Genomic DNA, 17,719 nt, shown 5'->3' with positions numbered 1-17,719 from the left:
CTGTGACCCCACCACCATTATGGGTCTTTGGTCTAAGAGATATGGCCAATGACCATCCTCTTATTAATAATCTACCAGTTTATTAAAAAAATTATTAAATTACCCTGAAACTATGTCTCTCATATTTTTAATCATCACAATATACTGTCAGACACAGTCAACATATCAGTTTTGCTGAACTGTTTTTTTTCTCTTTCTTTAAGCTTTGTTGCAAGGAGTGACTCACTGAGTAGGAAAAGATGGGATGGGATAAATTGATCAGAAATAATCATTTTTTTCAAAGAAAAGAAATCTAAAGATAGCTATCTCAAAGAATTCTTCTACAGAATTCCCACTAGTTTAACATTTATCCATTAATTACCACTACAGAGTCGGTCACTTGACCAGTGCCAAAATTTACCAAATTATATTATAACACAGTTCTCATCTTAACTACAACGAGAAGAAGAGGAGGTGGAGCCAAGATGGCAAAGCAGCGGAAAGCAGTTTAGCCCAGCTCATCCAACACAACTCCTCCACAAAAATCCAGAAAATATACCAAGCTTAGTTCTGATTGGGAAATCTAAGAAAAAAATTATAGTGAGTGACTCCAGTCCAAGTCAGCATAGGGAGACAGACAGAGAGGTCTACAAACATTGGGAATGGAGATGGAGTCTGACTAGGGGCCCAAGGAGTGTATTCTAGAGCATAAGAATGAAAGAATTGAGGCTGTGCATGAGGGCAGGAAAGGTCCCGCACTCATACAGGAGAACTCCAATATTGTGTAATACATGGGAACAGGTGCTAAGAGGCAGCTTTATCGTTCACTATCCAGTTCTGCGTCACAGATCAGTAGGAGAGCAGTATTTAGGAATGGCAATGAAGGTCACAGGCTATGTATACTGAACAAGGAAAAAAATTCAGAGGCAAACATTAGGTGGGGGCTCTGACCCCAAAAGGAGAACAGAATTTCACTTCTAGCCTCCAGCCCAGTCTGATACCTGTGGCAGAATAGAAAGGGCAGGAATTTCAAAAGCAAAGAGAAGCCTGTAGAAGCTTTCCACCTAAGTAACAGTAGCTGAGTCCAGAAATAGTCTACTGCAAAGTTCAGCCAGGGGCAGGCAAACAGAACCCTAACTCAAGACAGGAACTTACAAAGCTCAGACCAGGAGAGCAGTAATTAGAATTAGACCACATCAGGCGCACTGAAAATGTTCGTGGCCACGGACTGATCACAAACTGTTCCTGAGATCCTGAAATAACAAAACACCTAATTCTCCCAAGAGTTCATGGATCCAACAGGACAAAAGTTTAGCTCAGACATTCTCCCCAGAAGTGTGCAGAGTCTGGCCCTAAAATAAAGTCTGAAATCAGGAGACTGAAAGAATGAGATGAAAGAAAGAAGAAAGAAATGAGGCCTACGGAAGAATGACTTGGCCAATTAAAAGGCTGGAACAAGAAGTTTATAAGGATAGCAAGAGAAACTTCCCCCAGTGTCTCTCACTTGCAGCCAGACATGGGGGAATCTAACAACATGTCCCTTTCACACTCACAAGTGAGTAAGCCTGAGGTTGGCCTGGAATGACTTGTTTTTAATCAATACTGGCTGACTGAATAGAAATCAAAACTTCCAATGGTCCATTAAAATAATGTGTCTGTAATTTCCCCAAGAATCAATGTCCAACTTATTTGCTTATAGTTTGAAGTATCTACTGTCTTCCCCTTTTAAAAATTGGCACAAAACTTGGTAGTCCCAGAGCACTATTATCATTCTCCACAATTCCTCAGAGATTCCCAAAAAAGGGATCACACAATTACTAAGTGTCAGGGGCAGAATTCAAATCAACATCCAGTACTCTTTGCCCTGCCCCAGGCTACCTCCTTATCTATTTTGAATGTTAAAATGCCACAGTTATTTCCTTCCAAGATCCTAATTCACTAACAAGTTAATAGCATTTTAATGTTTAGAGTTTAACAATCCTGAATCTAATAGACAACTGGATGGAAACTCAGAGATCATTTAGTTCATTTTACAAATACTGAAACTTAGAAAGTTATAGTAATTTTCTGAAGTCACACAGATAGAAGCCTTCCAGCCAGCTGGTCTATAACATATTCTCAACATAATATCTCTTCTGTTTCTTCTTCCTCTTGTATCCTCACGCATATGCTCTTTCCCACGCTTTATGTCTCAAGATCATAGTATTTTAAAAAAAATATATACATGTATGAATATATGCATACATATGTTTAAAAATTTAGGGCACAGTGGATAGAGCACTGGCCCTGGAGTCAGGAGTACCTGAGTTCAAATCCAGCCTCAGACACTTAACACTTACTAGCTGTGTGACCCTGGGCAAGTCACTTAACCCCAATTGCCTCACAAAAAAAAATAATAATAAAATAATAATAATAATAATAAAAGATATTCTCTTTAACCTGTTTATGAAAGTTTGACTACTCATTTTTTTCTGCCTAAAAGAAAAGAAACACATTATAGAGTTACTTTGGATTCTTCTTGAGGTTTGCCCAAACATACAAAGCGATATTTTCATCTTGAATGATCTTCTCCATATTTCCACTGTCAGTATCTACTAAAGAACTGGCTTCCTGTAAAAGTAAATCAACAACAACAAAAAATAAAGTTTAAAAACCTAGAAGCCTCCTTAGTGTCCAACAATCAATGTATTAATCAAAAGGCATTTATTGGGGGCAGCTAGGTGGCACAGAGGATAAAGCACCAGCCCTGGATTCAGGAGGACCTGAGTTCAAATCCTGTCTCAGACACTTGACACTTACTAGCTGTGTGACCCTGAGCAAGTCACTTAACCCTCATTGCCCCACCAAAAAAAAAAAAAAGCATTTATTTAGCACTTACCATGTACCACACACTGTACTAGGCTCCAGGGATACAAAGGCAAAAGTAAAACAGCCCTTGCTTTTAAGGAGCTTACATTCTCTTGGGGGAAGACAGCATGTACATCTATATGTACATACAAAAATAAATACAAGTCAATTTTGAGGTGGAATACTCTAGCCGGTGGGAGAAATAAGAAAGATTTCTTATAAAAGACAGTACTGGAGCTGAGTCTTGAGGAACAGTAAAAAGGCCAGGATGGCTGAATTCTAGAGTGTGTGGAGAGGAGTCATGTGTAATAATGCTGAGAAGGTAAGTCAGAGCCAAGTTGTGAAGAGCTTTGAATGCCAAATATAAAGGTTCATATTTTATCCTAGAGATGCTAGGGAACCACTGGAGTTTATTGAGTAGGAAACAAACATCCTAATCGAATCATCTTGATAGTGACAATGGCATCATACCAATAGAGTTGTAAGGAACCTCAAAGATGCTCTAATTCAACCTCTTCGTTTTCCATAAGAGGAAACTGAGGTCCCAGGGAGTGAGCCTGAGAATTGGGTTATGAACTCAGATCCTTGGAATCCAGAGTGAGGGCTTTTGGACATGAATGTGCTAGAATAAATAAGGCTCAACAGAGATGAAACAGAGGGAAAGAAAGAAAAATCCAAAGTATATGTCCTTTGGACTACAAGCTCCTGGAGGGCAAATGCTCTGTGGTATAAATTGTAAAGGCGCCAACAATTTTTTTGCTGACAGGGATGGAAGAAAAAAAGTTATTAGTCCCATTCAGTACCTTTCAAGTCTTTCAGTCTTGGATATTGGCAATCCAAAAATGATTTGCCTGGACCACAAGGAGCATGAAGGAGAATGAAAAAAAAAATTGAAAGTCACCTGTTTCAAGAGAACACTGCAGTCAAGGAATAGCAGTAGAGGTAGAAGCAAAGCGCTAGAATTCAAAAGACAGCATAGAAGGAAGCTAGGTGGCACAGTGGATAGAGCACTGGCCCTGGATTCAGGAGGACCTGAGTTCAGATCTGGCTTCAAATTCTTGACACTTGCTAGCTGTGTGACCCTGGGAAAGTCACTTAGCCCTCATTGCCCCCCCCACACACACACACACACAAAAACAAGCATAAATCTAAACCTAAGTTTCTGTTAGCTTTTACTGATAGACTGGGTCTATCTAGAAGCCTAAACTCAAAAAAAGAACTAAAAACCTGATGTCATGGCGAAATGAGATAAGGTTCCTTCTTGTGGAAAACAGATCACATAAGCAGTTATAATTCAATTTTAAGTCCAACAGATATCACTGAAGGAGCTGAAAAGAGTCACCTAGTAAAGAAGACACAATAGGAGGACACGCCTAGCTTGCAGCACAGTAGTAGATAGTATGACACTACCAGAGCAGTTGATGTCAGCTCCAAGAGACAAGGCCAGGAATACGAGGCAAACAGTAGTACTGAAGAATACCACTCTAGAAACATGAAATGCTTTTGGCTATGGCATGTTCTCAGACCATGAGTGTTCCTAGCACCACATGAACCCTCAACACGCATGCCCCCACATATGTTCCCTCTACCACTGATGGCAGAGTAATCTATATGAGAATATTCCCCTGTAAGTATGGCAAGAATTTTATGTCATTTATTTTGCTATTCTGTTTAATTAAAAATCTTTTTATGAGCTAATATCTCTTCTGATTGATCTAGCAATGGAACATTCCTGGGGGCTTGTGAGTTATGATTTTTCAGGAGAGACCCACCCTAAATGGGCTTTAAACCTGGGGTAGCTTTCAAGAGATCACAAGCTGCAAAAAAAAAAAAAATGTTTTGTTTTGTTTTGTTTTGATTTTTTGATCATCTCAAATACCTAGTAGTTTTCTGTATACCACAGGTGAAAAATAAATGTTTGCTGAATAAGCAAATGAATGAATATAGGCTTACTTAGCTTCTTTATTTAAAAGAACATTTTTTTCCTTTATCAATTAAATTCTTTGAGTAATTTGAAAGTAAAATTGCTTCTTAAATTCCCAGATTTTAACTATTAATTATAGAACCTATACCATTCTTTTACACTGAAACTATTACCCCTTTTCAAGTCATTAATAAGCATTTAAGAACTTACTACTATGACAGGCACTATACTTTCTTAAATAAAGACCATGCCTTAGTAACTTGTAGACAGCACTATTGCTGTGCTTGACTATGCTTGAAGACACCACAAATTCAGTTTAGCAGCTTTCCTGATTATGAAGTCAAGGCCACAGAATCACAAGCTCTCAGAGATGAAAGGGATTTTCAAAGCCTGATAGTCCAACCCATATCTAATAAAGAATCCCTTCTACAATCAATAGCCCCTTCAAATAGACCATCCAGCTTCTGCCTGAAGATTTGGAGTGAGAGTCTTCTATCAGCACATTCCATTCTTGAATAACTAATTTTTAGGAAATGTTTCCTTGCTTCCATTTTCTCAGTGATTGCCCCCATTACACCAAGTCCTTCTCTCAGAGGTCAAGCAAAACACTATTACTCCTGAAATTCCTGAGCATGATGGAAATATCCTGCATAAGTCTTCTGCTCTGTAGGGCAAATATCCCTATACTCTTTCAGTGATCTTTATAGGACCTAGCCCTTTGTCATCCCTCCTCCGGGCATTCTACAGATTATCACTGTCCCACCTAAAATATGGTTACCCAAACAAAAAAATACTCCAAATGTGATCTGACTAAGGCTGAGTCCAACAGTACTATTTCCCTCAATTTGGATACTTTGTTGTTGTTGTTGTTCAATTTTTTCCAACTCTTTGTAACCCCATTTGGGATTTCCTGGGCAAAGATACTAGAATGGCTTGTCATTTCCTTATCTAGCTCATATTACAGATGAGGAAACTGAGGCAAATAGGGTTAAGTGATTTGCCCAGGGTCACACAGCTAGTAAGTGTCTGAGGCCATATTAGAACTCATGAAGATGAGTCTTCCTGACTCCAGGCCCAGCACTCTCTCCATTGAGCCACCTAGCTGCCCCAATTTGAATGCTATGCCTCCTTTAATGCAACTTAAAGATTTGACTAAAATGCCATATCACATTATTAACTCACACTGCAATTGCAAGGCAGATCTTTTGCAGACAAACTGCTGATGGGAAATAATTCTGATATGGAGAAAAAACAGCAACTAACTTGGATTTTTTTTAAAAAAAATATATGTGTAGATATATGTGTGTATCCATATGCATTTATGTGTCTTTTTATTTATCTACCTGTCTATTTATTTATGTATTCATTCATTCATTTGTTCATTTACTTTCTTATTAGGATGGAAGCAAAGACAAGGACCAAAGCATGAACACAAAAGCGTGGCATGGCTCCATAAGAGTAGGGTGAAGAATAGGGGCAGCTAGGTGGTAGAGTGAATAGAGTACTGGCCCTGAAGTTGGGAGGACCTGAGTTCAAATGTCACCTCAAACACTTACTAGCTGTGTGACCCTGAGCAAGTCACTTAAAAGTTATTTTTGGGAAAAGAAGAGGATCAAAGAAGGGACATGGCTGCTAACTCAAAAGAGAGAAGGTAATGCTACTTCATTCTTACTTTTTTTCCATTTTATTTGTCAAGGAGAATTGATTTGGACTGTAAAGAACAGAATAGAAATAGCTAATATAGAGCTGATTATCAAGATAAAGTAAGAGAGAGTAAGACAGCACCTACTTCCCTTGAGGAATCTGAGTCACCTGGTCCACATGAACTATTTCTTCAATTACTTAAACAAGTAGCAGATGTGACTGCTGACCCATAGTGATTTCTGAAAGATCATGGAGAACAAGAGAGGTAATAACAGGACTGAAGAAAGGCAAGTCTCATGCTGATTCTTTTATTTGGTTTTTTGGGTTTTTTTGCGGGGCAATGGGGGTTAAGTGACTTGCCCAGGGTCACACAGCTAGTAAGTGTCAAGTGTCTGAGGCCGGATTTGAACTCAAGTCCTCCTGAATCCAGGGCCACTGCTTTATCCACTGCACCACCTAGCCACCCCATGCTGATTCTTTTAAAAGAAAAGAATAGAATCTGCAAACAGTAACTCAGTATACTGGAATTTAAATCCTAGAAAAATTATAGACTATTATTTTTAAATTGGTTAGTGAGTAAAAGAAAGAGAAGATCACAAAGAGTTATCATGGCTTTAGCATGGACAAATCATTCTAGGCTAACCTCGTTCCTTTTTCAACATTCCCACTAATGTTGTAGAAATAGTTTACCTAGATTTTAGCAACATGTTTAGTTATCACATGCTGTACTGGGGAGGGAGGGGAGGAAATGGAGAGTTGAAGACTAAACAATAGTATAATTAGACACATTCAGAATCAGTTAAATAGTTGGATCTAAAAAAAAGTTATTATTCATTATCAACTTGAAAGGCCATTGATGTTCATTCTTTATAGTCTAAAAACTATTTTCCTTGGTAGAGAAAAGAGAAGCAAAAGGAGATTTGAATATTTTGGCTTCTCTTTATCAATAGTTAATGTGGGGGGAGGGGCTACTGGATAAAGCACCGGCCCTGGATTTAGGAGCACCTGAATTCAAATCTGGTCTCAGGCACTTGACAACTAGCTGTATGACCCTGGGCAAGTCACTTAACCCTCATTGCCCCACCCCCCAAAAAAAATAGTTATTGTGATCCCATACACATCAACTAGTAATTTCTTTGATCCTCCTCTTGAACTTTCCACATATTTTGCAAGAACGTGAAGTGATGCAGAGCTGGGTTTGAAATCAAGGTGTGTAGAATGGCCCACATCTCTCAAGGAACTTCTTGACATAGTTCCAGCAAGTGTAATGGCTAAGACAAAAGAGTTTTCATGCTGCCCTTACTAGAAGCTATAATGATTTGGCTGGCCCTAAAGAGGTCCACATGATAGTACTAGGCAGCAGTGCCTAAAAGAAATGCTGGAAATAGCAGAGAAATCCCCCAAAGGAAATTAGGGGGCAAGACCAGCAGGGACTAGAAAAGGAATGCACCCAGGACCAAGAGACATGATGTGACCAATAAGAAGCAGGCACAGTCAGAGTAGCCTAATGACATCACCAGAAGACATCTGATGTGAGTTACAACCCCCCCCCCACACACACACACACACACACACGGTCCCTTTGTATGAACCCTTGGAGCCTGTTCCCTATCCATGCTCACTGTTCCCACTGCTGGTGTGTATATTTGAGGGAAGACATTCCCTAGTTTTATATGAGGAATGCCCTACTGCAAATCTTCCTATAATATGTCATTAAAAGTTTTTGCTTTTAACTAACTGAATCCTCTACCTGATTAGAAAAAAAAAGCCAATGCATCAGTAGGAGGTTCATGAGGTACTGTTTTGAGGGGATGTTTCCTTAGAAAGGATCTTGAACCTGGAGTAGCTATTCTGGGGGACCCCTTGTAAGGGAGGTACCTTAAAATCAAAGGAATGCCCATCAGTTGGGGAATGGCTAAACAAGTTGTGGTATACGATGGTGATGAAATATTATTGTGCTATAAGAAATGAGAAGCAGGAAGATTTCAGAAAGGCATGGAAAGACTTGTATGAACTGATATATAGTGAAGTGAGCAGAACCAAGAGAACATTGTACACAGAGACAGCAATATTATTTGAGGAAGAATTGTGAATGACTTAACTATTTTCAGCAGTACAATGATCCAAGATAATCCCAAAGGACTACTGATGAAGCATACTATCCATCTCCAAAGAAAGAACTGATATTAATTGAACACAGACTGAAGCATGCTATTTTTCACTTTCTTTCATTTTTTTCTTCTATTCAAGTCTTCTTGTACAAAATGACTAATATGGTAATGTTTTACATAACTGCACATGTATAACCCATATCTGCTTACTGCCTCAGGGAGGGGGAAGGAATAAAAAATTGGAACTCAAAACTATAAATAAAAATATTTATTAAAAAAAGAGAGGTGCCTTAGATGATATATTAAACTTTTTGAATCATAATATGGGAAAGTAAACGTATTGTATTCCTGTAGCAACTGCTTTTTTAACCAAGTTTACATCACATATTATTTAACATAATTTTGTCAATTCCAGCCAACATCGTGCACAAAGTGAGTTTTAGATTATGTATGAAAGAATCGATTTCTTTATTGCACAGCATAAATTTCCTGTGGCATTTTTACTTCAGTTCAAAAAGAATTGAGCGTAGCTAACAATGTATCACACTTACTTTAAGGAGAGTTTCTGTGGCTTCATTGAACTTCAGGTGAAGAAGTTCTCGAAGTTCTAGGATTGATCCTTGGTACTGTGCTACTTGTTCATCTGTCAGCTCATATGGTGGAGTATCCAATAATACTAATTCCAGTTTCTCAATTAGCTAGAATGTAGAAGAATATCTACATTAATCTTCTGACCAAGAATGAAAGGGGAAAGTGGGAGGGAATAACATTCTACATTTTTTATATTGAAAAATTATACATTGTGCATATATTTTATAAGCATAGGAACAATTTCTTCATAATTCAATACAATGGAAATGTAAAATATTTTCCTTGAAATTAAGGAGTACAGGTATTCCACCTGCTTCAAAAAACTTCAACAGTTTTCCAACTTGTGAAATTCCTAAACTAGGGTCCCCAAATTCATTAGAGGAGTTAGGAATCCCTTCATCTACTTCTCACTCATTTCCTTCAGGTGCTACCACTCTGTTCTTGTTCCTCCTTCTCTGGTTTCTTCCTTGTTCTTCCTCCAGTTGCTGCCATCATCCTCCTATCCCAGTTGCCTTGGAGGTCACCACTGCTGTTTTATTTTTGTTGCTTCTGCTCCCCACACTCTCACAAAAGGCAAAGGCCACGTGGCAGGTTGGAAGGATGATGGTGGTGATAAGAGAAATAGGGAATAGAGGATTACCAGGAATGAGTCAGAGATACGATCTGGTTATCAGAAAAGATGAATTTCAGAGTTCAGGATCATGGACACAGATACAGTGGGATCTAAATTATGAACTTTCCTATGTGCAGCTAAGATGGAGTAAAGATAAAGATCATGGAAGTTTAAGAGACTGATGAACTAAGGTTCATCTTAAAGTCTTAGCAGGTTGATTGGAGCAGGAGACATCAAATTGCCTGAGTATGGGGACAGGCATTGAGATAGAAAGGAAGATTACGTGTGAGCCAGTTCTCAAATCTTTGAGATAAGAGTGACATTGAAGCCAACAGATAATTACACAAAGGATATGGATAAGGTGCTATAGATGGAATGATAAACTTCATTAAAAGTAGAAAGCACGGGCGGCTATGTGGCGCAGTAGATAAAGCACCTGCCCTGGATTCAGGAGGACCTGAGTTCAAATCCGGCTTCAGACACTTGACACTTACTGGCTGTGTGACCCTGGGCAAGTCACTTAACCCTCATTGCCCCACCAAAAAAAAAAAAAAAAGAGTAGAAAGCACTAGTGATGGTGGGAGAAGGAGTTATGAAGGTGGTAGTTATAATAAAAAAGCAAGGCTGGGCAGCTAGGTGGTGCAGCAGATAAGCCATCAGCCCTAGATTCAGGAGGACCTGAGTTCAAATCTGGCCTCAGACACTTGACACTTACTAGCTATGTGATCTTGGGCAAGTCATTTAACCCTCAATACCCTGCAAAAAAATTTTTTTATTTTTTTAATTTTTAAAAAGAGCAAGGCCTACTTTTCCTGATCAGTTTTTGTTTCATGTGGCAAGGTGGGGAAGAAGATATACTTGGGAAAGGATAAAAGCATCATTCAGTGATGAAGAGGGTGGCCAGTGATATATTTTCATTGGATTAGAACTAATTGCCATATTTTACATATACTACATTTTACCCTATTTTAATTATAATTTTGAATATTTTTAATTCAAATACATGTGACCACTTTATAGGATTCATTATTCTTACTAATCAGAACCTAAGTATAATCAGGATGAGTGTGGATCTTTTCTACCTTCTTCTGATTCCTCTCACTGAACAGGACCAGGATAGTGGCTAGCTAAATTCCTAATATTTATTCTCTTTCTTCTACTTATACATGTACTTATTATCTCCTCTATTAGAATATAAGGTGTTTAAGAGTAGGGATTGTTTTTTTTCTTTTCTATATTATGCCCAGGACAATGCCTGACACATAGTAGAAGCCTAATATATGGTCACTATCTGGTAATTTAAAAAGACTAGGAGTTACCATGTCTCTCCCTAGTTTTGGTAATAATGACTTCTTGGACACAGTAGGGAAACCTGTTTCTGCTCGGTGGGCGAATTTCTGTGAGATGTCACAGGTCAATGGTAACCTTAGCCTAAGAGAGAATACAAAGTAGAATTCCTCCCCACCCCTACCTTCCTTCTCTGGCACTGCATTAGAATAGTAACAAATAGAACAGTAGCACCTATCTAGGCAGAAAGTTTTCAGGTTATTCCCCTTGCCACTGAAATGAAGGAGAAGGCATTTAGTGTTTTTTTCTCTAACAAAGAGTAAGCAGTACTCAATATTTCACTTTTGTCCAGAACAGCCAGAAAGCCTTTCAATGAGGTCAATGTTGGAATCAGAACAAGGAGCACCGACACCACCTGTTAGGAACTATGGTGAAACTGACATGCTTAGAATGGTCCAATCTTAACATAACAATTGTCTATTTCAATTTTGTTTAGGGAGGAAAAACACTTTCCTGTTATCTGGACAACGGAAAGTAGATTTAATTTTTAAATAACAGCTATATGGAAGCAATGTTGTAAATACTGTGTGCTTCTCTGTGTTATCTATTTTATCCCTTAACCAGAATTTAAGTATGGCTGAACTGATCTACATTGGAAAGATTGTGAAAGTTGTAAAAAAACACACACACACAAGGAAATTATAGAAGGTGCCCATCCATACTTAACTAACCTTATATTATGGGGTTAATTATAATCAAAGGACAATAACACACATGTGAAATTTTTTATTCCATTTCTTGACTGAATACTTAAAAATTAGAGGATTATATAACACTTACATTTAGCACTAGTTTATTCTCTTTCATCACTTCATCAATATCTTCATTTCTCTTTTCTTTCCATAAACTAACGAAAGTGTTAATCTCCTGGGCTACACAAGGATCAGGAGTTCCATCACACTCAATATAATGATACCACTGCAAAAGAAAAAGTAGTCAAGTTCTCCATTAATAAAACCTCAACCAAAGAGGAAAATAAAAAATGTAAAATGAGCATGATAAATAAATTGTTTTTAACAATGCAAAAAATATTCAGATTTAATCTGTAACTAACAAAAGCTTTTATAATGTGAGATTATTGCAAGGATGAAGTGATCAAGTATGCAAAACACTTATAAATCTTAAAATACCATAAACATTATTAAACAAGAGCCACCTTGTTCACCTAGCTCCAGCTCTCTGAATCTGTGGGTTAAACCAGCTAGCACCAGGACAATTCTCCATGTGCACTGTGCTTGATGGAATCCTATATATCCAAAAAAGGTTCCATATATACTGCTTTACAAAACGGGACAGCTCCTCACGGTATCTGACCTCTCTAGCTCCTCTCTGAGATGTCTCTTCCTGATTATGTGAATGTTTGTAGGATTCTTTCCTCATGGGCTAGTGAATTTAGGTTTATAGTAAATGATATATAGCACTTTAAGGTTTTATAAAATGTTTTTATTTGAGCCTCACAACAACTCTATGAAAGTCATTATAGATATTATTATCCCCATTTTACAAATGAAGAAACAGGTTCAAATCAAGTCAACAAACATTTATTAAATGTCTACTGTTGTCAGGCACTGTGCTAAGTGCCAAAGATACAAAGGGGCAAAAAGAACCCAGTCCCTGATTTCAAGGAAGCTCACAGTCTAATAGGAGAGACAAGATTCAAACAACCATGAACAAACAAGATATGATACACCCAGGATAAACTGGAGATCATTTCAGAGGGTATGTGCTAAAATTGAGCAGGACCAGCAAAGCCTTTTTGCAGAAAGTAAGACTTTAGCTTAGTCCTGAAGAATAGCAGGGAAGCCAAGAGGAGAAAACAAGCTATTTGAATGAGGAACAGTTAGTGAACATGCTCATTAACCCCAGAGGGGGCCAAATCAGGGGTTATATGACTTGTCTATGAGAATACAGCTAAGTGGGTGGGACTTGAACTCATGTCTTCCTAACTTTAATTCCAGTATTTGCTCAAGCTAAAGTGCTTTATTTCTTTTTTTCCTTTAAATATTCAATTTTATTTTATTTTCAGTTCCAAAATCTCTCCCTCACTCCCGCCGCTCCCCAACCCATTTAAGAAGACCAGAAAAACAAAACCCATTATAAATATATATAGTTACACAAAACTAATTCCCTCATTAGTCACATGTAAAAAAAAAAGGAAGAAAAAGAGAGCAGAAAACATGCTTCAATTTGTACTCTTGAATCCACCCATTCTCTATCAAATAGATAACATATTTTATCATTTTGTTTAGTCATTTCAGCAGTGCCTGAATCTTCATGACCCTTTTTGGGGGTCTTCTTGGCAGAGATACTGGTGGTTTGCCATTTCCTTCTCCAGCTCATTTTACAGATGAGGAAACAGACAAACAGGGTTAAGTGACTTGTCCAGGGTCACCCTGAAGCTGGATTTAAATCAGATCTTCCTCATTCCAGACTTGTTATCTGTCTCCTGTACCACCTAGCTGCCCATTTCTTTTTTCTTTTTTTTTTTTTTTTGGTGAGGCCGGATTTGAACTCAGGTCCTCCTGAATCCAGGGCCGGTGCTCTATCCACTGCACCACCTAGCTGCCCCTCTAACTGCCCATTTCACCATGAGTCCTTTGGAACTGTGGCTAGTCAATGTATTGATGAGAGTTAATAAGTCTTCAAAGTTGATTATCTTCACAATATTGCTATTATTGTATAAATTGTCCTTCTTGGTTCTGCTCACTTCACTTTGCATCAGTTCATATAAGTCTTCACAGGTTTTTGTGAAACCATCCCCTCAATCATTTATTATATAGTATTCCATCACACTCATATAACACAGATTGTTCAGCCATTCTGCAATTGATGGACATCTCCTCAATTTCCAATTCTTTGCCACCACAAAAAGAGCTGCTATAAAAAAACAAATTGTACATATGGGTCCTTTTCCTCTTTCTTTGATCTCTTCAGAGAACAGACCTAGTAGCAACATTTCCATGTCAAAGATTTTTCACAGTTTAACAGCTTTTTAGGCGTCATTTCAAATCACTTATTAGAATGATTGGACCAGTTCACAGCTCCATCAACAGTGCATTATTGTATCTGTTTTCCTAGATTATTTCTTTTCACACTCTTATTAAAACGGGAAACCTCAGAGTAGCTTGTTCTTGGTCATAGTCATTGTTCTTATGAAAATCAAGTTTTATACTATTTTCCTCTTCCTTGACTTTTTTTAATTCATGGGAACAATATGGTATCATGGAAAACATACTGAATCTGTAGTCCTGCTTCTGCCACTTACTAATGTTATGACTTTAGACAAGTCATTTAACTTTTCTAAGCCTGTTTCCTAATCTGGAAAATGCAGACAATAATATTTGTACTACCTAACTCATCAAGTTGTTGTATAGAAAGACTGTGAACTGCAAATCACAATATAAAATATGAGATGATTGTTACTATGACCCAATGAAATCGCTCAATTTGTACAATCCTGGCCTTTCCAGAATAATTTAATTTGTCAAATATTTATTAATGCAACTAAGTTGTCTTTGACTCAGCAATATCACTGTTAGGTCTATTTCCCAAAGTGATTAGGGAAAAAGGAAAAGAACCTAAGTGTTCTAAAATGTTTACAGCAGCTCTCCTTATGGTGACAAAGAATTGGAAATTGAGGATATGCCCCTCGAGTCGGGAATGAGTAAACAAGTTGTGGTATATGATTGTGGTATACTACCACACTGTAAGAAATGAACTGGTTAATTTCAGAAAAACATGGAAAGACTTGCATGAAATAGTGAAAAGTGAAGTGAGTGAACTAAGTGAACAGTGTATACAGTAACAACAATATTGTTTAAAGAATAATTGTGAACGACCAAGTCAACAATCAAGTTATACTGAGTACTATAAATACTCAAATCAACTATAAAGGACTTATGAAGGAATATGCTATCCACCTGCAGAGAAAGAACTGATAAACAGAAGTATATGTGGTATGTTTTTATATATTTATAAATCTACATCAGTGGTGGCTTCTGGTGCCAGCATGGGGGCGGGGGGGGGGGACAGTTCAAAACTTAAAATGTAAGAAAAAAATAAATAAAATTAAACAATAATAAAAAGTAAACTTACTTTAGAAAGGACTCTAACCTCTTTTCTCCACTTCTCTGCATCAACAAAACATTTCTCTAACAAATTAAGTTCCTCAAGTTCGTCAGTTCTCCTTTGCAGATCCTGTTAGCACAGGAGCAAGAGTTAGAAATGCTCAACTTAACTTTTAGCTGTATGTTTTATAAATAATATCGCCAAACCTAACTTGTTTGAAGCTAATTCAACTTTTTAGGATTTGTCCCTTTCCTGGTTACACTTTGCACTTCCATATACTTGTTTGCTCTTTCTACTATGCTTTATCAATCAATCAACAAGCATTTGGGGGGGGGGGCAATGAGGGTTAAGTGACTTGCCCAAGGTCACACAGCTAGTAAGTGTCAAGTGTCTGAGGCCGGATTTGAACTCAGGTCTTCTTGAATCCAGGGCAGGTGCTTTATCCACTGTGCCATCTAGCTGCCCCTCTTCAAACATTTATTAAGTGATCACCACCCGCACTTATTTCCTGGCATTGTGCTATACACTAAAAATACAAAGACAAAATGAGAAAGTTCCTCAATCTCAAGGAGCTTATATTCTAGCATGGAATAAGATTTATACATGTAAGTAGATAGTGAGTGAACAAATATTTAAGAATCATCTATTATTTGCCAGACACTGTGCTAAGCACTAGGGATACAAAAAAAGTGAAAAGATAGTCTCTGCTCTCAAGGGAGCTTGAAATCTAATGGTGGAGACAACAATTCAATAAATATACACAAACTATATAGAGGATGAATAGGAAATGAATGAGAAGGAAGGCACCAGAATTAAGAGGGGACACAAAAAGCTTCCTCCAGAAATGAGATTTTAATTGAATTTAAAGGAAGCCAACAGGCAAAAATGAGGAGGGAAAGCTTATGGGGAACAGCTAGAGAAAATGTTCAGAGCAGAGAGGTGTAGAGTATCTTGTTCATGGAACAGCCAGGAAGCCAGTGTCACTAGATTGAGGCACACATGTTAGAGAGTAAGATGTAAGAAGAGGGGTTTAGGTTATGAAGAGCTTTGAATGCCAACTGGAGCATTTTGTATTTATTCCTGGAGGCAACAGGGAGCCACTGGAGTTTACTGAATTGGGATCTGGGGAGAAGTTTGACCTACACTTTAGGAAAATCATTTGAGTGGCTGAATGGAGAATGGATTGGAGTGGGAAGACCAACAGCAAGCTACTATTCACAGTCCAGGTGTGAGGTGATGAAAGCCTGTACCTGTGGTGGCAGTGTTGGAAGAGAGAAGGGAGCATATTCATGAGATGTTGCAAAGATAAGCCCAACAGTCCTTGGTAACATTGGATGCGGGGGTAGAGGTGGTGAGAGACTGTGAGGAGTCAAGAATGATACCTATGTGAGGTACCACCTAAAACCTATCAGAGTGGCTAATATGACAAAAAAGGAAAATGTTGGATGTTGGAGGGGATGTGGGAAAACTGATGCACTGTTGGTGGAGTTGTGAAAACTCATCCAACCATTCTGGAGAGCAATTTGGAATTATGCCCAAAGAGCTATAATACTGTGCATACCCTTTGATCCAGCAATATCACTGCTAGGTCCATATCCCAAAGACAGGGAAAAGGACCTATGTGTACAAAAATATTTATAGCAGCTCTTTTTGTGGTGGCTAAGAATTGGAAATACAAGGAATGCCCATGAATTGGGGAAAGGCTAAACAAGCCGTGGCATATGATTGTAATGGAATATTGTTGTGCTATAAGAAATGACAAGCAAGATGATAAATCTGACCATGTCATTCCCCTGCAAAAAAGATCCAGAAGCTCCCTGTTGTCTCTAGGATCAAAACCAAACTCCTCTGTTTGGTATGTAAAGCCCTTCACAAACCGGCTCTAGTCTATCTTTCCAACCTTATTACACATTATGCCATTCATTCACTCTATATTCCAGTCTCTACATGCTCTGGTCTACTACAATTGATAATGAATTCTTTGGATAAACAAATTGATAAAAATAATACACAAAGGAAGCTAGAAGAAAACTATTCCAAAAAGACAGGAAACAAGCAGAACACAGTAAGAGGAGAAAAAGAGAAGAGACTTTGAAAGAGCTATGCCGAGGGGGAAGTCTCTGTAGAGATAATGGATCTAGAGCTCTCTCAAAGGCTCCAGAAGTATGTTGTGCTCTGTGGAGAACCCACAGGGGCAAACAGATGGGAGGAAATATGATGGCCCCAGAAATAACCACTATCACTCTGAAACTTCTCTTCTTTTGAGGTTCCCTCCATCTAGTCTCATACCATCTATGAATCAATTAATCAAAATGCAGTTAATAAGGACTTAACATTTTTTTTTTAAATTAAGCCACCTATATTTGCAAGGAAGTTACATTTTAATGGTGGAAATGGAGAGTACAAATATAAATATATACAAAAAATATAAAGGAATCAAATACAAAAGTAATTCAATATAAGGGAGTTTGGGAGGAATGGGGCTAGAAGTTGTGGAGATCCGCAAAGGTTTGATGTAGAAAGGGACATTTCAGTTATGTCTTGAAGGAGTTTAAAGATTCTATGAAATGGGGGGAGCTAGATGGCGCAGTGATT

The 17,719-nt window shown here is 38.0% G+C and overlaps 1 protein-coding gene across 1 annotated transcript in view; it reads right to left on the bottom strand.

Moving 5' to 3' along the window:
* Window positions 1-17,719, bottom strand: part of DNAI7 (dynein axonemal intermediate chain 7) — a 69,049-nt gene that overhangs the window by 30,937 nt on the left and 20,393 nt on the right. The window contains exons 3-6 of the mRNA XM_043967598.1: window positions 15,152-15,253; window positions 11,837-11,974; window positions 9,057-9,203; window positions 2,486-2,589 (exon numbers count right to left, since the gene is read on the bottom strand). Coding sequence (XP_043823533.1) covers window positions 2,486-2,589; window positions 9,057-9,203; window positions 11,837-11,974; window positions 15,152-15,253 — 491 coding nt within the window. The remainder of the gene's footprint in view (window positions 1-2,485; window positions 2,590-9,056; window positions 9,204-11,836; window positions 11,975-15,151; window positions 15,254-17,719) is intronic.

Source organism: Dromiciops gliroides, chromosome 5 (assembly GCF_019393635.1).
Source record: "Dromiciops gliroides isolate mDroGli1 chromosome 5, mDroGli1.pri, whole genome shotgun sequence".
Classification (NCBI taxonomy): Eukaryota; Metazoa; Chordata; class Mammalia; order Microbiotheria; family Microbiotheriidae; genus Dromiciops; species Dromiciops gliroides.
The sequence above is the reverse complement of the archived record's forward strand: the minus strand, read 5'-3'. Positions and strand labels throughout refer to the sequence as shown.